A 19,865-nucleotide genomic window follows, 5' to 3' on the forward strand; every position below is an offset into this window, starting at 1 on the left:
TCATGGCTGCACTTTTATGATGCGACCAAACATCTAAATCTTTTATCGGCTGATTAAAACCCTGAAGAAGAGCGTGAATACCACGGTGAAAATCCCAGAGGAAGCTCGCAACCGACAATTTTCCCCCCTTCCTGCAGCCCTCTCTGTCTACTGTCTTCTCGGAACCCGATGACTTGTTGTAACAACGAAGGAGTGCAGAAACACACAATAAACACACAATAAGCTATTGATTGTAAGTTGTACAAAAACCCGAGGCTGCACATGCAGATCTCTGAGTCTGTCATTAGCGCGCAGGCCTAAGGAGGTTCTGCTAACCATTACCATTTGCCGATCTGAACAAATACCTTTCCCTTTACGACACCACCTCCCCCAACAAAACTGTGCGGCTGTGGGCACAGCGAGAGATTCAACGTTGCTGCTCTTTTGATGATGACACCATGACGAGGCAAAAAAAAGCTAATAAAAGCTCCAGCTTCTGATAGCCCAGGCTGCTGTTTGCTAACCTTCACAGACGACCCCGTGCATTTGCATCTGTGTTTATCCGCTGATGAGGATTCTGCTAAACTGTTTACGAAACACAGTGTACTATCCTACAGGCCCCCGGTGGGTGGAAACTTGATTAAAAGGCTACAGAAGGAACATTTAAGGTCTAAAAAGCGGCTTCGTAGGCCAGCTCGTCTTCATTACCTTCACCTAAACTGATGCGCTCGTGCAGAAGCATCAAAGCAAATCTGAGCCTGAAAATCGGAGCTTTTAAAACAATGAGACGAGAGAAAAGACTTCAAATATACAGTTACAAATACAGTCAGAAAGCAAGATGTGATTTTCCCATCTTCTGTTTACATATTTCAGTGTCTGGTCTCAACAGTTCAGACACCCACGTGTGACCAATCACCAGAGAGCAGCGACAACAGAAACAAGAAACAGAACTCTGTCTGTCTGCTGCGAGGAGACCAAACTGTCTCTTGACTCATCCTAAACTGCCTCTGCGGAGGTTCGAGTCGTCCCTCCCTCCAGTGGTCCTCTTTGAAGAGGCAGCGTTTAGGCTCGGATGTCCTTTATTAACCTCAGAGTCAACAAATAGCTTTATGAGAAGTGGATGAGGATGTGGGGAAGCTCTGGGGTCAACAGAGAGAAGGGGGGAGGTGAGAAGCCCAGCGAGCAGCTGGGTCTGGACGAGCGATACAAACATCTGGAGATGCAGCATGAAGGCCACCAAGTGTATGTGACCTGATGGCAAACACAAACATGCATTTGTACGAGCGCCTAATGGCTACTCGTCGGACATAAACCAGGCGTCTCCAGTCGCTTTGGAGGCCGAAATGTTAAACGAGGACACGGCGTTTGTTCAGGCAATGGTTGTGACCAACATGGAGCTTTCAGTCCTCAACAGAACTGAATGACTCTTACCTCAGCAGCATTTTCTTTTCTTCTCTTAATATAGTTGAAGAATTTTCACCTTCTAATTCATTTCTAATTTGATGGCCACAGAAGCAACTTGGGAAGAATATCGGGACGGCGGATGAAAGATCAAAGGAATTAAGGCGCCTCCATCAATCAAACCTGTGACCTAATGTCTGTAAATGACCACGTCCACATCCCCAAAAAATGATGATCTTTGCAGAGAGGAGAATCGTATCTGTTTTTTATTGGCGTTGAAGAAAACATGCTCATAAAATCAGGCAGAGCTAGAGTCTGTCCTGGCTTGTAAGCCTCAGTAAAGAAAAAAGAAAGAGCCTCTGACTTGGCACCAGGGAAGGAATAGAGGGATCTTCTCCGTCCATAAATCACTCCTCCTTAATTCATCCCTCTATCCTGGGGGACGCAGTAAGGGCAGGCCCTTGGCTAAGGAGTCGCTAAAAAAAAAATTGTGTCTGCACGCAGGGAGGTAAGGGCGTGGAATCGGAGTTACCGTAGATGTTAGCAGTGTAAACACAGCCTGGGAGGAGCACATTAAATCCACTAAACTGAATTCTTTTAATTCTTTCGTATAATAAGAATAATCATAAAGAGTCGTGAGGCTGAATCGAAGCGCTCGGCAGCTCCGGATCTGTGAGAAAGGTGCTCATTATTACTATTTTTACGATGTGTACAGACTCCCGTTGTGTGTTTGGCCATTCAGAAATTGGCGCTGTTGCTGCTTGTTCGTTTCTGTTATGATTTGGAGAGCAATGAAATATTCCTGCCATCAAAACACATACCAGACAAACGGCTTTGATTGGCCGCCCATGGCGCTCATACGAGCGCGCTCCTTCCTCTGCCGTGATTTGTATTTTGTTTTGGATGATCTGAGAATATTGATGATGACGTCTGTCATCAACACAACATCCATTCTGCAACAGGGACTTATCTGTACCGACCTCCCTGTCGGGCCTCTGGTTCTGGGTCACGCCGGGGTTAGCAGCCTGGCTCTGGGATGCGCTCGGCGGCTGCAGTGCCGTGAGCTTGTCCTTCAGCTCCTGGTTCTCCTTCCGCATTTGATCCAGCTCCTCCAGCCGCGTCCGGTCCTCGCGCTCCTTCTGCTCACGCAGGTTCTCAATCACTCTCTCCTGGGAGGAAAAAGGAATCATGAAGCAAAAGAAGGAAACAAGAAGAAGAAGAGGGTGGAATTTGGTGAAATGCAGAAACAACATCTGCAGAGTTGATCGTTACAGTTGCTTTTTTAATCCTGACACAGTGTCAAGGAACTAACCATGACAGTGCTGGTTTTAAATGGTTTAAACAGCTTTATAGTTATTACCAAGGCGTTTTATCAGGTGTCTCCACAAGTATAGTAGATCAATGAGGCGTTAAAACCAAACATCAGCAACCTGAGCCTGTCATATTTTAACTAGCTTCAAAATGGCGAGGTGAGAGAGAAGAGAGGGAGACAATAGAGGCAGCGAGGGACCATATGGTACACGGTTCCCGGGTTGTTTCCCCGCATTGTAGCATATTTCGAGGATGTTTGGATTTTGGGAAAAGAGAGCAGGATGTGATAATAAAACCTGCCTCAATGATGCTTAATTGAGGAGCACAACAGAAACTCGCACACAAACCATCGCAGACAAGCGTAAACACACACACCAGAGTGCACACACAAATCACAAGCTCTCCCGAGGAAGGGTTCGACTCGGCTAATTAGAACCACAGCGCTGTGGCTAGCAACTGGCTCTGGGAACAAGTTTGTGACAGGGTGTGTGATTAGCAACACGCACTGGCTCTTGTAAACACATTACATACACCCTGCGCTGACCGCAAAGGCTGAGAAGTTCGCCAAGTTCACCTCATCACAGCTGAATTACATATACGATGAATCAGAAGTGGTTTCTGGGCAAAAAAAAAAGCAAAAAAAGCACAGAGACAGAAATGGAGGCTGGGGTTTATTGCAACATCGTTAAAATACTGTTCATTTCAAAGTCCCCAACCAAAACAAATTTTGGTGATTGAGATTGTTAATGTGACTCTAATATATATACATGACCCCAAGATTTCACTAATTCTTTCTTAAATGAGCGAGTGAGATTCAAGATAAACATTTTTACTCTCTCCGTGTTTTCTAATGAGCTTGTTAATGAAATGATCCCTTGAAAACAAACAGATTCTGCACATTATAAATCATCTGCGCTCCGACTACATTTTACTACCGTTTTCAAATGACTCTCCCCAGCAGCTGTTCTGATAGACAGACACATGGAGGGGACATTAGCCTAATCTGTCCATGAGTCTGCTTTGGGAAGCAGGACTGACAGTTTGTTCAAGCTGAAGACGATGGATGGACCAGGTTCTGACACCTGTTGGCTTTATTAGACGATCCTGGTGTTCATGCAGCAGTGAAATTAAATTACTTGACTCCACTCAAATATAAACAAATATGAACATTATTAGTGTCCAAGCAGTGTTTCTTAGGCTTATTTGTAATTTCGATGGCATGTTGGACGGACCACACAGATTTGGTGTGTGTACACTTGGCAGCACATGAAACAGCCAAACAACAGCTGACAGCATAAAGGAGAAAGCTTCTATAATACCATATGCAACCGCTGGACATCTGTTCATGTCCCAACTGGAAACTACAAACTCTTAAGCAACTGTGCCAACAAAAACTAAACCAGTGTTCTTCTGGACTATATGATACAAACAAACATAAACAAGAAGCTTTCAGAGGCTCGTAGTCCCAAAGCAATGATTTATTAGAGCACAGTACAGAAACAGGTGCCAGCTGGATCGAGCCAATCTGAAATAAAGGCTGATACTGGTCCAGTGAAAAGATCGCAAACAATGCAGAAAAATACCACCAGCACGAACAACCCAGAAACCCTTTGAGTGAGTAATTAATTTTGCTACTTCTTGAGCTGAAAACATGGGAAGACCTACTTTCTTTAACTAATTGTTCCTGGTCTGAACCTGCAGCTCTGGTTGGTTCATCTTGGACCTCAGCTTCTTCCCTGATTCCCTGATCTTCCAAATGTTACAAATGGCTCCTCTACCTCTTCCCTCCCCTCCTCTGACCCCTCCTTCCCTCCATCCTGTGAGCACCTTCTCCATCATGACTGCACCTCTCCTGCCACTCGCCCCTCTCATCCCCTCCCCTTGTCAAAACTTTCATCCTCCCCTTCTACGATAAATGGACTCCTCCTGCATAGGGAAGGGTCACAGACATGGACTAATCCTGGGCCTTTGTTCACCTTTGACCTCGTGTTCTGTCAGTTCCTGAATTGCTTCCTTACTGTCAGAGCGTTTGGCCACAAGCTTTGCAGCGATTCATGTAAAAATGCACGTAACCTAACGCACGGAGGCTGGTGTGCTTCAGCCTTCAAATATGGCGGCTCAATGACTTGTTGGTACCTTTTCGGACAGTGCCTCCTCCAGTGTGGCCAGAGCCGTGTCGGTGTTGCTGGAGTCGGTTTGAAGGCCCTGGACTCTTTCCCTCAAACCAGCCAGCTGTTTGTCCTTATCCTTCAGCTGCTCCAACAGATTCTCGATCTACAAAGAGAGCGACGGGACAGGGAATTATCAGAAGCCTCAACGGTTCGGGTCAAGACGAGATCCGTGACAACACAGGAAGGTAAATGCTCCAGGCCTGGCTTAATTCTGCACACTGGGTCTCTGTGTCTGCGGCTAACCTCGCGCCGCCGTACCGGCGGTGGAATCGCAGCAGTTATCGTGTTCAGTGGCTTTTTATTCGATCAATACGGAGTTAGAAAAACACACAAAGACACAGGCATGGACACAAAACACTCCCGGCTGTAGCAAACAAAACACTAGCAGATGCTGCTGGAGTTGGACACAGAGCAATGAAACTCAAGAGGTCTACAAATTAGTTACAAAGGGACAGCACATCTGGTGACAGGGCGCAGAGATTTGCTCAAAGGCTCATAAAATCTGAATTAACATCATGACGATAGAAAGAAAAAAGGTCTGTTTGAAATGTTGATGGACTGTGGGAGATTCTTTGAGACCTGCTGGGGTAAAAACATCTATTTCCTGCTCTCCAGCTTGGTGGCTTTTGTGGTCTTCCCGCAATCGTACAAAGTGCCATTCAAGGTCTTCTGTAACACATGAATACCAAGTTTGACCTCTGCTGAGTGTCGCTTCCTCAACAAAGAGAGAAATGCAACATTCCAGTCATGGGTGTATGGACAGATAATGTCCGAAATCTCCCGAGCTATTTTACAAATGATTCCAATTAGTCAGTGGGCTTTGGTGTTCTCTCGCACCCCAGAGGCCAGGGCGCAGACGTGAGGTGGCCGTCTTGGTTGGAGCGAGGGGTGACGATGTGGCTCCCGGAGCAGATCTTGATAGGTTAATGACGGTCATTACGCAGCCGAGCTCAGGGCTTCGGTATTCAAGCGGCAGAGGAATTAAGGCCTTTTGGGAATGATGGGAAAGCTTACAGGATGAGTGCAAAGTTCCCTAGAGTTTTCTGGGTATTCATGGGTGTGAGATGTCCTGCTGCTGCACTGAAGACATGTAGAACCTAAACACAACACCCGATGGTGGAACATGCTGGTCTCAGATGATGTACAGAGGAGGGGGATACGCGACTAAAGCTCTTCTATACCCCAGCTTCCTGTCCGTCTCTACCACATAGCCCGAATTCAGGCTGAATCGGGCATGTCGCCTCTGGTCCCGGATAAATGATTAGGTTCTACAGTGGACTCAAGTTTGCTTTGGCCTGGCCGCGCAAAATAACAAGTCCCTGATGAAGTATTTAGCCTCATCGCCGGGACCGCTGTGAAATCGTGCAGAAGAAAAACATTTCGCTTCACTTTAACAGGGGATTGTCAGATGAGCACATGTGAGTCACGGATATGGGAACGAAGGCGAGGAATTCTGTCAGAAAGCACTGGATGAGGAATGCCTTTTGTGGACAGGCGAGGTGCAGGGTTGCTCCATGCCTATGTGGGAGAGGGGGAGAGAGGGGTAAAGAGACTAAGAAAGACAGAGAGAGGCCTCCCTTCCAGTAGCAGAAGTGTTATGATGAGAACAGTCATTTTATCTCTTGGTGTATGAGGCTTTACGTCAAGCTATACTCCCACATCTCCCCCTTTCTCGCTTTCACACACACACACACACACACACACACACACGGTCTTATCACCAACATGGGCAGAGCAGACCACCTACCTTATATGCAGCTACAGTTATCCTATGGCCCGGCAGTGAGGTATGGACCCTGTCCTCCTACACACTCTGCACTGTTTACAACCACACTGTTTTCACTCAGATAACTTTATCGACAAATTGATAGGCTCTGCTTTTAAAAGGGAGTGTTGATGCACAGTTACCTTTGAATGACCTTGACTTTGTAGCTCCCAGTCCAGCTCACCAGACCGGACTTCCAAAACACATTTTATTTATCTATATATGAACAGTTTGCAGTACACAGTAAACAGTACAGGCTTATCATTATTATTTCCAGTTCCACAAAGCATCGTGTAAATGGACTCTAAATCAGCTGGTTGTGTTATCGGTTCCAGTTCCGTCAGGAGAGGTTCAGTTAAAGATTGTTTACATGCACTACACCAGCAGTTGTGTAAATCCTAGAAACGGATACAACCCCTCCCTGAGGATCCGCATGCTAACAGAGAAATGGGATAAACTGAGAGATGCAGCAGAAAGATCCCCAGAGCAGCATCGGTAACAAGATTTATTTAGATCAGCCATGTAAAGGAGCTCAGAAGAAGTTTGGATACAAAATTACTAACAGAGGAACTAGACTTCCAGCAGCTGATGTGAGCTGGTGTAACATTCAAAAAAACGTCCTGTCAGAACTGACTCCTGATCCTGGAATTGCACCCTCAGGACCTTCCACTGTGCTATGATGGGACCCTCACAGAAGATCTTGCACCTCAAGGGTTTAAAAAAGGTCTTTCTCACTCTCTGTTCTGGTTTTTCCTCACAGATGTGTTGACCCTGTCTCTGCCTCCTTATCCTGTGGTAAAGTTCCACCATTAAAGTGAAGCATATACTCAGTTCAAGGAGTTGAGTATAGATTATACACTGAACAGTAACTGGAAGTTAAACAGTGCTTTCTGAAGCGTTCTGCAACTTAACTCTGTCTCCTGAACCAAAAGATGCAGAAGTGAAGTGAAGAATCGCCTGAGGAAGAAATATTTAGCTTTTATAACCATTGTCAAGCTGACAAATGGGACCTTCTCCCTACTGGTTTGGAGGTGTTTTTTCTTTTGGTCAGTATTAAATAGTTGCCACGGGACAAGAAGATGATAGTAAAAACAACGGCGGGGCACGTGTGTGTCGTGAAAAATCACAATTGTGAAATCAGCCTGTTCCAGACCAGGACCACAGTCCTGGACGGCCCATCTGTCTTCCAACTAAACTAAGAACTAGAATCCTGCAGACCCTGGAGGAGTAACATCTGCACAAAGGCTGATGTGGAGCTTGACCACCATAGAAATACAATCATTTGTATCTCAAAAATACCAAACAATCCATTTTCTGAGCTGCAACTCACTTCTTAGAATATGTCATCACTTCTAAAAATATGACCCAAAGGGTTGTAAAACCCAGATGGACACACACACACACACACACAACACACACACACACACACAAAATCATCGAGGCACACATACACACGCATGCATATACTAAAAAAATCTAGGTCAGAAAAGATTCATAAAAAGACATATTTCATACTTGAGGACCTCAAGTCCTAAGATTTAGGAGTACAACATCAACACTGGGTTCCCATCTCTTTTTCAAAGATAAACACGTTTCTGTTGCAAAAAGCGGAGTCAACAGTGACCTTTTCAATGTGAGAAGGGTGTGCCTGCACTTCTTGTAACCCCTGGCCTGCCACCACTTCCGACCACCACTCTATCTTTGTCTGTGGGGGGGGAGGAAGGCGCCATAATGAGTCCACTGGCGCCCCCTTGCGGTAGTTTTCTGAGGGGCACGTGTGTCCTCATGTAATTGGACCATTTTTCTGTTTCTGAAGTTGATTTACTAGATATACTCAGCATCACCTAATAGGGTGTAAAAGAAAAATGAACCTTATCGGGAAATACGCGCCAGACAAATGAGCTGATAAAGAAGTGCCACCATTAACCATGAAGCCATCAGATCACTGCAGAGGTCACCCGATGGAAATGGGACGGTGTCACACAGTGACCCTGAAAGCAGGAAGTGACACCTCTCCCTTCTCCCCTCCAGTGACCTTCCTGATGTCACGCTGCTTTGCTCAAGGGGCCATTACCCATCTGTTATGGACCAGAACAACCAAGCACAATGACCTCATAAGACGAGTGGTGCCCGGGAGAGGGAGGAAGACGAGGGGTCCGATACCAAGGTTTTCAAAGTCACGGTTTTCTGAAACGTATTGCGTAATTATTTCTCTCAGGCAGGGAATAGTCTGGCATTGGCCCACCCTCCCCAAAGACATGAATTCACATTGCAAAAGCTTTTCTTTTACTTAAGAACAAAAGGGACTTCCCTGTTATGAAGGAACCTGAATTTTAAATGCCATTTATAGTAAACTCACTGAACGTTCTGCACTATTTCCCTGCTATTATTCCGACTCTAACCAGGCACTTGTTAATCAGTATACAGCTTTACTGTGTGTGTGTGCATGTGTGCCTGTGTGTGTGTGTGTGTGTGTGTGTGTTTTCCTGACTTCACCACTCTTGTTTTCCTTAACTTTTTAAATGGCTACTCTAGACACCTATTTCATGGCAAATTAAATAAAAATATTTAGAAAGCTTGATGACACACACACACACACACACACACACACAATTAGACTGATGATTATCATGAATGCTGGGCCAGGACAGGCTAAGACAACAGGAGCTGCAGTAAACTGTAAGCTGACGTTCTTCTGCTCACTCTCGCACATTCCTTCAAAACTCTTTTACATAAACGACCCCCCACCCTCCACTCCATCGGTGCACATCGGTACATCAGCCACCTACAATCACAGAGGCAGAAATGCACAGGAACAAAGTGAGTGTTGTTTTTACTGTGATTTCTGCAGGTTGACGTGAGCGGAGAGAGACTCTCCAACCCACTGGCAGGAAGACCTATTGCATTTGTGAAAGCTTAGTTCATGAGCGTGTGTGCGGGCTGAGTTGATCCATGTCCCTGCTCTTTAAGCTCAAGACCCTATCGGAGCCCCCTTCAGCTACAGGATTCTGCAGTGATTGCTGGGTAATTACCTCAACGCTTAAGTCCTCTGCCTTCAGCGCCATTAGTATTAATGGTGCTCTTTTGTGTGGAGCCTCTCCAAAGAAAGAGAGAAAGGAAGAAGTGAGTTTTCCATCAAATGGAGAGTCTAACAGATTTCTCGACATGTGGTCTAACACCGGGTTTGTCTTGACTGATGTGAAGCCTGGCTCCAATCAGCCACCCTCCAGCGTTCACCCTTCACCCTGTCTGATTGCTGATAGCAGGGGGGGGTGCAGCGGTGGGGAAGGGGGGTTGGGGGTGCAGATCGCAGGCTGTTTACTGAAAGCTCCCCTCCTCTCCGCTTATCTGTAAACGGGTCTCTTTGCCGTGATTGGTCAGATGGGATCTATTAGGCCGTGAAAGGCATCGGCGGCCCCCATCGCAGATCTATCACGATCACGTACGCAGGTTCACAGACGGTACAAATGCAGCCACGTCCTTTGTGAGGCAGTAAGAGGCACACAATTACTCACCTGGGTGACCCTCTGGGGGCACCAACATGTCAGTGCTATTTGTGAATTTTGATAGAGATCATCATTAATGACCCCGGTGCTTCAGCAGCTTTGCAGGCGGCTACACGTCTCCAATTTATTTCCATAAAAGAGATAAAAGAGGAAATAACATGGAGGGAGTCTTTAGGATCCTACACATTTAAGCCGCAAAGCTGATAGAAATCCTCCATCAAATGTCTCTCAGAGCAGGTACCTGCAGCTACAATCGCGGGTGAAAAGGCGACATTTCTGTCACTTTTTGGCTGCTAGTTAGGATAAAAGAGAAAACAAGTTTTCTCAGCCAAGAGGCACCTGCACATGTGCACTACGGTTGCAGCTAGTACTCGTTTTGCGCGTGCATGTGTTGTTGCCACAGCATCATCTAGTGGCCTGGAATGGAAATGTTTCCATCTCAACACTTTTAATGTGTGTCAGATATTTCAATCACGTATTTAGTTTTGTGAAAACAATTTGAAATGATGCACCTGTGGACAAAATGACAAAAATAAAAGTATTTTCTACTATGTACTATCGCTATTATAAGCCGCAATGATCGCATACATAATTACAATTTGCTATCAAAGAAAACAAACAACTCAAACACGTAGCAGTGGTCAGGATTTTTCTTCATATTCTAACTGAAATCAGTATGTTGTTTCCTCCCATTCCTTGTGTGCAGCCATCATGCTAACCCTGACCAACTGCCGTCTTACCCTAACATTAGCGTAACCTTAACTCGTAGCGAAGCTCTAACCGGGGCGTCGGATGTACTTTTTTTAAAGTTTTGCCATATTAAGACCAGTCGTCGGTCCCCAGGAGAACTACTGGTCCAGACAAGGTTAGTGTTTTTGCCAGAAAAAGCTCTCTGTAACACAGTCACACACTCACACACACACCAAACATGTGCCAGTGGTCAAGGTCAGGGTCAACCTTGTGTTTTAACTGAAATGTGTATGACCACATGAATTTCCCCTTGTGGGATAATAAAGTTTACCACTGTGCCAGCACTGAACTAATATTTTCCTTTCTATCAACATGCGGCGGTTCCCCTGCCATCCATATGCATCAGGCTCAAAAGTCCCAGTGTTGTTTTGGGGGAAGTGTGTTAGGAGGAAGAGAAAAGGCCACAGAGTTTTCTTTTCTTTTTAATTTAGAAAGCATGGTCAGTATGAGTCTACATGGTTACACGTTTCTGGTCGAATAAATATGACATTAATAATAATTAGATGGTACACGGGCTGGCCGATTCAACAAAGGGCACAAACGCGGAGCACAGGTCAGAGAAAATGAAGAATAATGAATGGACAGTGGAGCAACTTCTCCATGGAGAAAGAGGGAGATCAAAGAGGAGACGCAGGAAACACGGAGGGCCAGGAACCATCTCTATTTATCTCCCCCGTGCGCCCTCTATTTTTCCTCACAATCAAAGGCTGTGCCGCGCTGATGACACCGCGCGAGAGCTGGCGATGACACCGGGTCAGAGCAGGCGCTGAAAGACTCTGGCACTAAAACAGAGCTGGGCCCTCCCAAGGAAGTCTCGGACAATATCATAACTAACAGAGCCTCTTGTGTAAAGGGCATCCCACACACACACACACACACACACACACACACACAACACACACACACACACACACACACACACACAGGCGGGATGGGCCGGCGTAATCGTATATCCCTCCACGTGGTCACCACAGATGTCAGTGACAGTGGATACCAGACTTCCATGCACAGAGCATGCCTTTCTAAAGGCATGAATATGGATGGAGACAACCTCAATGTTTGAACATGAATAACACATGTACGCCAAAACCACACCAAAACCCTCCTGCCTGTCCCCCCCCCCCCCCCCCCCCCCCAAGCTAAAGAAAGATCGGAACCACAAACTAAAAAGTAAATAAATAAATGCGTCATTATACATTGGTCACGGTCTCGTAGATTAGGGGTTTGAACAGAGCGTCCACTGTTTCTGCGGGGGGGGCGAGAGGGATTTTTCAACCTTTTTAAATTTCAGTTTGTAATTGTTTAAATTAGATTGAGCATGTAAATGTTAGGATCAATAAGGCTCAAAATAGAGCCCTAACAAGGTAGCTGTCGACGGCGCCCGCCCCCCTCCCCCTCCCCCCCCTCCCCTGTTGGACCTCCGTGAATTCAACGACAACTGACAAATGCAGCAATGTTGAGTAGTTTAAGTGTTCAGGTTAAAACCCGAGACATAAACTGAGCTCACGGTGGAAAATGAAATGTTAGACTGTTGCAGATCCTCTCTGAAAGCTGCTGACAGTACGCTGTTTAAATCTGATTCCAACCCGAGGCGCGCCAAACTGGAGTGTTTGGCTCTGACACTGGACGGGCCGACGATAATACCATATCGCTAAGTGCTGACGATGTCGGGGCGATTATCCTGGGTGCGGAGCGAAGGTCGCGGGCTTAAGAAGACTTAACTTGTGGGTGTAATGTCAGAACGATGTCTCTTCCTCAACACGTCTGGTCGCTGCTGATGGAAAATGGTCGTGAGGTCAATAAAGGGGAGCTCAGAGAGGACGTGTCAGAGGAAACCTGTCATGAGACAGAGCTAAGGAACACTTGAGCAGTCAGGATGAAAACTGAAGCTGTGTGACGCATGAAGCACAGGGGCACCTTCCCTTCTATAGAGAAATCAGCCGCCTCTTATTGTAGCTTAGAAATTTGTTGCTCAGGGAAAACTAAAGTTCCATCGTCCACTCTGTAAGCAGCATGAAATACAAACACACATAAACACACATAAACTGCGTGCCTAAGATAAAGGCAGGAAGTTCTATTAGGGAATTGTTGACGTCACAGGAGGACAAGGCCAGGTCCCGAAGAATGTAAGAGGCTAAGGTGTGTTCCAGTGGTTACAGAGAGGCTTTTACCCATGGTGCACTGCCTTTGAGCCATAACTTCCATTGCTCTTCACGCCACAAACCAACCAAACCAGAGTTCAGGGAAGAAACAGTTACGGGTTCACCTCTTTGGGCCGCGGCACGGGAAATTTTACAAACCTTCACAAAACAGAAGGAAAAGTTTGGTTTGAATAGGACTCATGTAGCTAAACTGAGAACGAGTGGTGAAAAAGAAAACAGTGTGTCATCCTGTGCTCCTCCGTTGTTTGGACACATGGAAAACCAGTCGGAATGTGGTCGGAGTAGAAAAACACTCTTTTTTTCAGCTCCACCAACAGTTGAGTGACCATTTTACCAGTGAATCAGAGCAAGATTTGTAGACTGGGGGGGATAAAGAAACGCTGTCACTGCTGGTGACAGACTCAGGAACCTTCCATGTCTTCTTTACCATCTTATATGGACACAGGACAGAGTTTAGAAAAGATGGCGGCGGAGCGGCGGTTCCTTTATCCCCATCAAACGAGCTCTTTAACTGGGATGAAACCAGCAGAGTAGCCTCCAGCGCGGGGTGGACAGCCAGTCAAACAGGATAAACACAAACACCTCCAGGTCACGGCAACATAAAAATGCATTTGGACGTATGAATGCCGGTCCGGCGGCACACACATATGCACTGATTGCTGGCGATGCATGTGACCTTTGGAGACCCGGCTCATTAAACCCAGTGAGGGGGAGCCGGGGAAGAGGGCGAGGGAGAGCTAATTTGAGGACGTGAGAGGAAACAAGAAAGTTCAGAGGGAACCTTTACGTGTGTCTAATTAGTCTATGGGGGGAACTTCCAACGTGAGCACCCCAGGTGGTCTCATAGCCCCGTCTTAATAACTGACTTTATAAAAGTCATTAAGGCCTTGGAGATATGGTGCGAGTGTGTGTGTGTGTGTGTGTGTGTGAGAGAGAGAGAGAGAGACAGAGAGGGCAGGTGTAAACAACATTTCCAAGCTCCGTGTGAAAGCACTTATGACCCGAATGTATCGCCCATGAATCACTGACTGATTCATATAACAAACACTCTCACTTTTGTCTCATACGTTCAGAATCCAGGCAACACGATCTGGTGGCCCGAACCAGCAGAGAAAATCCATTTCCAATATGACCGATCAACCACAGAAAGTCACCTGATACGGTGAGAGTCAATAAAGCTGTCACTTTCAAATATTTGTCTTGCTTTCTTTCTCGCTATGAAAGTTATTTAATAGCTTTGACTGGCGTATATATTGAGAGGAAAGGAAATAGATAATTGACATTAAAGAACTATTTATTTATCAAGGATAAACTTCATTTGACTTGTAATCAGAACTTGCTAACTTTATTGTAACATTGTGTTTCCATTAGGCTGCAGCTGAATAGGGCTGCAGTCATTCACCAGAAGCCAATATCCAATAATCACTTTCTCCTTGGAGCGGTCTTTGTGGGCCCATTTTATAGTCAAAACACTAACAATTTAGGGATTAAATATATTCTTAGAGTAAATACCAAGTACTTTGGGTCTGGCTCCGCATCAGTTGAATGGCGAGCTGGATTCAGTTACCTTCTTCTGTAGGACGTTAACCTTCCTCTCCTTCACGTCCAGCATGTCTTTCAGATCTCGGATCTCTCCCGTCAGCGTGCTCTTCTCGTCCGTCAGGTCCTGCAGCTGTTTGGTCTTCTTGGTCAGGAACTGCTCCTTCTCCTCCAGCCGCACACGTAGAGCATCGACCTGCGAGACGCCAACGCGGCGGGAAGGATTATTGTTCAGTTTGTAAATGCCGACGAATCATAAAACAGCATCGATTTAAAACAGAAACCCGAATCACAGCCCTGATTACGATGTAGATGAAGGACACTTGGGGTGAAAAATGAGCTGACAGGTAGGATTAGGCCTCTGCGTGAGCTCCAGCAGCACAGAAGGCTCCTGTCAAGATGTAACATTAGCAGCAGGCCGGGACCCCGAGGCGTAAGATGACGAGGAGTTTATCTCATCCTGCTTCTCTGGCAGACAAGCACTCCAAACAGCGAGCCCTGCCACTAATCCTCCGCACATACAGTTATGTCTAGTGCTTGACCCTCGCGACGTACAGTAAGTGCATGTGTGCTGTAGGCGTGTTTTTCAATGGCAAGACAAAGAATGACAGAAAAGCCCCAGCGCCCCATTTGGTAGGAATGTAAAAGAGAGGCCTGCGAGGGAATCCCAGCTGGCTCACCTGAGCTGGAACATTGGGCCACGTTAGCTCGGCCACCCCTGCTAATACCCTCTTGAGGACTTCAACAACGCCAGGCGCGGTACGTTAAAGAAGAGTGGTGACAAGAGAGGGTTGATTTAATCAGCAGCTGGAGAGACACCAGTGAGAGACGCTGGGAAGTGAGTGGCGCGGCTCGTCCACTGGCTGACCTCCACCAGAGGAAACGCAGCGCGGCTTTATCAGATGGACTCACGCCGGGATGACGGACAGCTAACACATCAAGGTTATTAACCTCACTCTTCTTTAATTTCCGCTCCAATTATTCCTCCCCACGGCCAAATCTATCCCTCTCTCCCTGCTCCAGGCTGCCATATTACCTCCCAACAGCTGCGCTTCGAACTCTACAGGAGTTTTCCTATTGCCGTTTATAGGTTTGAGTCCTGCGGAGAGACGAAGTGACATGTTGGTGTAAGAAACTGTTTCAGGGCCCAGGCCAAGGGGGAGGACATTTGCCAGCTATGACGTTCCAGGATTGTATGTTTCTGTGAGGACCGGTGTTACGGCCTGTCGAGAGAGAGAGCGAGAGAGAGAGCGAGCTCACCTTCAACAATGTGGTATGAGGGATTACTGCATTTTTCCTCTCCAAATTACTTCACCTATGATCACTGAAGCAAGTTCCTACACTTTACTGTTTCAGCCCTACACCCTCGCTGCCAAGCGAACCACTAAAATTACAGCTTTAGTGTAATAGCACATTAGCGGTTTAATGTTAAATGCTACAATTTTGCCACCTAAGTAAGCAAAAGGAGCTAAAACCTCATCAATAACTCATTCATGCAGCACACGTCTCTGCGGGGTCAGACTTTGACGTTAAATGTCAGGCTGAAGACGTGTAACAAATTGACTCTAGCTTTTTGCTAATGTCGAGGTTGTGGTTGAGGTTTTGAGATAGCCTGTACGATAACGACACTGATGAGATAGCTGTACAAGTTTTTGTGCCCGTGCGTGTGCTGTGCTGTCATGTAGCTACAGAAAAATCTGTGGGAAAAGCCTCAAAAAGACAAAACAGATTTGCTCCCTTCACTATTTCTCTGATTTCTCTGCATATCAAGGAAACAAGTAAGAAGGACCTTGGGAGAAAAAGAACGTTCGGATAAGATGATTTAAAAACATATCTACTGCATCGTCGTCCCACCTCCCACAAAACGCCTCCCAGGCTTTCCAGCCTTCAGTCAGCACCATATCATTTAAAAGAAATTGAAGTGTTTTCAAGATTCTGCGGCTGCAGAGCTAATTCTTTGGGATTTGTTTCAAGTAACACGGTGGCAAACTTTAGTTCTTCAAGCGCATTTGCCGATATTCTAAAGGAATTGTGTAACACATACATTTGCCTGCATGGATACACACTTTACATACTTTATCATACTTGCCCTGACAGGCAAATGTGGATTCTGGACTCCGCTGAACAAAGTAAAACAGAGGCTTAAAGAAAACAGCTCCTCTGTTTGTCCTCGGCTCCCTTTTTCCTGCCTCACATTTCACCATAAAAGTTTTTCTGGCAGGCAAATCTGCAAAGGTATCAGGCCCAGCGTCAGCACCGGACCACAGAAGCCGCATATGTTGTGGAGACCACTGCAAAGACCTGGTGATGGACCAATTCTAGCACAATCCAGGGTGTCAGTAAAAGCCTGCATGACCAGAAATGGATCTTCCAATTTGACATATTCTGTGATCGCCTTTGTATGCTGGTGAAAATGGGATGGTGACGCTTGCTGAATCCCACGACTGGGTCTGGTGGAACGTATGTGACTGTCGAGGCCTCGACGGCTGGTGCTGCAGCGGCGCACACAGCTGTGTGAACAATTCACAGACAACCTGTGTAAACACAGCAGAGGGCAACCATTAGGTTTGATTTATTTAAAGGAAAACAGGATGAAAAGGATCGCCATAATACATGAAATATCATCAGACGAGGCAGCCAGAGGATGAAGCCCATCGAGCAGGTACCTCGCCTCACCTCCTGCTCAAACACTCGACCTGGGAGTCGACTTAGAAAGCAACTTGTCTCAAGTCGGGGCTAAAGTTTGACAAGTGAACACGCCGTAACTCCACAGACATCCTGTCTGTTGCACAGCAGGCTTCTGAGTTACCGCGCTGTGCCGGAGACCAGACGATATAAAAGCAACCAATCAAACGCTGAAGGTGCCATTAATCCAGAGAGATGGCAGACAAGCACCCGATTCCAGGTAAACCTTCTCCTTACACTCCTGTTAGCACAACCGTTCCAAACCCTCCCGTTTTTTGCTAGGTAGAGCAAAACTACTGTAGACGTGGGCCCGTGCACGTTCACAGCGTGGGTTGAATCCTTTCCCTAACCTCTCACAGGGCTCACGCCAGACATGAGGACGCGGGAGAAACCGGCTGGTCCGTTGCGTCATAAAGCTAAAGTCTTAGCTGAGATCAAGTCGTACAATAGACTCATCACCTCGGGGGTGATTTGGCATAATGACTGGATGTGCAGTCGCTGGCGGTGGGGGCTGGAAGGTGGATGGTAGGGCGCCGTCACTGTACAATTGAACATCTGTGAATCCAACTGCGGCAATGCAGCTGTCTGCCCAGAGGCTCCGGAGCAAACAGGGAGGGCACTGAGGTAAAGGGAGGGGGAAAAGACAAGGACCCACACAGACACTATTCAGAACTCCCAGAATGATCTAACAAAAGCATCTTTGTCACCAGCATAAAGGTTTTGTTTTTTTCTGCACAGGCATAAAATTCAGTTGCACAACTCTTTCGGTATCGTAGGAAAGGTCGGATATATGGCACATTTAACGTAGCGGGGTCTCCCTCCATCACGCCATCTCTCACTACAGGCACACAGCTGCTTCGGTCCCTCTTTCACCCTCCATCTATCATCATTACCTCCTCCGACAGAGACGGACACACAAACACGAGATAGACTGCGGCCGCATGAAGGAAGAGGCGCAGCGGGCGTTCCGACTCATTAGCGCACGCTCCTTCTTTGATTATTTTTCCTGATCACTTCCAGCACTGCAACTCTGTTGTTACATCCTGTTTCCAAGGAATCCATTTCCTGTCAAACCGCGGTGAGAAGTTCCTCTGGCAGACGTGTGCGGAGCGATCACACATGCTAGGGTCCGCTTGAGCCTTTCAAAGTTAGCATATGTTAAGTTTGCTCGACAAGCAAAACAGTCTTTTTGTCGAATGCAGAGCTGGTTTATTTGTTCAGTCACAAGAACGCAATAATTGCAACCTTAGCAGAAAGATATTCCTAAAATATCCGGTCAGCACACGGGACTTCTGCAGAGTGTGTGTGTGTGTGTGGGGGGGGGGGGGGGGGATGGCGAAATGTCTGGCTGCTCTCCCTCGTCAACTAATTTGACCTTGAGAAAGCTGCCCAACGCCAGAAAGCGTCAGTGTGTGTAAAATTAGAGGTTAAGTGGTGTGAAGCAACATGACCCTGAGGAGAGAGGAGGTCATGTAGAGACAGGAGAGCATTGTTCCTCCTCAGACATCTCGCTTTCCACAGGAGCGAACCGGGCCGGGCCCTCCGAGTCTTTCTGTGCATCCAGAATACGCGAGAAAAATCCATCATCGAACCTTGAATCGAAAGTGTGATGAAGCACGCACGAGGTTCCGTGCTCGCGTGCGCATCCGTGCGCGCCATTGTGGGATTCTTTGGACCTTCTCGTATTTTCTTCCTTGCACATAAACCATTAAACATCGCAACCCTGTTGTGACCCGTAATCTCCATTTTATTGCTTTTCCTCCTGGTCTCTGAAGAAATCGCAGAGCTTTATTTTGGACCGAGCCATGTTTGCTCGCAGGGGGGGGGGGGAGGAAGCCTCCCCTAGCTCACACTCTCGAACAGCACCGCGGCGGCGAAGACCGTGGTCGACCCAGTTCTGCTGAGGTTGCGTAGGACCCGCTATCATCTGCCACGGCCAGAACAACAAAATAAGCTTTTAAATGCCTCCATGAAGGGTAGAATGGTACCGTCTGGTATTGCACACAGATCCAGCGGCAGGACGCAGAGTTGGAAAAATTTGAGAGCAGCCAGGACTGATCACGATCTCGCAACTGTCGCCTTAAACTGCGTTTGTGTGTTTTGTTGGCTGCAACTAGTTCATGTGAGCGAATGCAGGAGGAAAGAAGAGCTGCTGTGATGTTTAGAAGGACAACAGTTGGTTAGAAAAGTGCAATGTCAAGCAAAAAAAGTGGTGATATTTCATGGTCATATAATTATTTGAGTGAACTAAACACCATTGAAAGGGGAGTATTTTTCTTAATTAGTCTTTACAGCCATTAATTACATTTACTCAGCTGTAGTCTATAAAAGAAAACAGTCTTTGTAGCAGCTAACGTCTGTCTCAATCTCAGCGCTCGTTCTTGCCCCCACATATGAGGTGAAAAAACCCAAAAAGGATGGAACTGGGCAAGAACAGGGCCTGTGAGGAGGCAGCTGGGCGCAGACGATGGCGGGATTCGAATTCTGGAAGGGAACAAAGCAGAAAAGAACCACTGAGAAAACAGCGTTGGGGGGCGCAAAGGACAGAGCGCAACCAGGTCGGGATCACATCTTCTCTCCGCCTCACTACCTAACG

At 46.7% G+C, this 19,865-nt stretch overlaps 1 protein-coding gene across 2 annotated transcripts in view; it reads right to left on the minus strand.

The window, feature by feature from the left end:
- The window catches only part of LOC130530543 (ERC protein 2-like), a 109,065-nt gene that overhangs the window by 70,717 nt on the left and 18,483 nt on the right, over window positions 1-19,865 (minus strand). For both annotated transcript variants that reach the window (XM_057041795.1, XM_057041796.1), the window contains exons 6-8: window positions 14,613-14,780; window positions 4,828-4,965; window positions 2,361-2,549 (exon numbers count right to left, since the gene is read on the minus strand). In XM_057041795.1, coding sequence (XP_056897775.1) covers window positions 2,361-2,549; window positions 4,828-4,965; window positions 14,613-14,780 — 495 coding nt within the window. The remainder of the gene's footprint in view (window positions 1-2,360; window positions 2,550-4,827; window positions 4,966-14,612; window positions 14,781-19,865) is intronic.

Source organism: Takifugu flavidus, chromosome 8, assembly GCF_003711565.1.
Source record: "Takifugu flavidus isolate HTHZ2018 chromosome 8, ASM371156v2, whole genome shotgun sequence".
Classification (NCBI taxonomy): domain Eukaryota; kingdom Metazoa; phylum Chordata; class Actinopteri; order Tetraodontiformes; family Tetraodontidae; genus Takifugu; species Takifugu flavidus.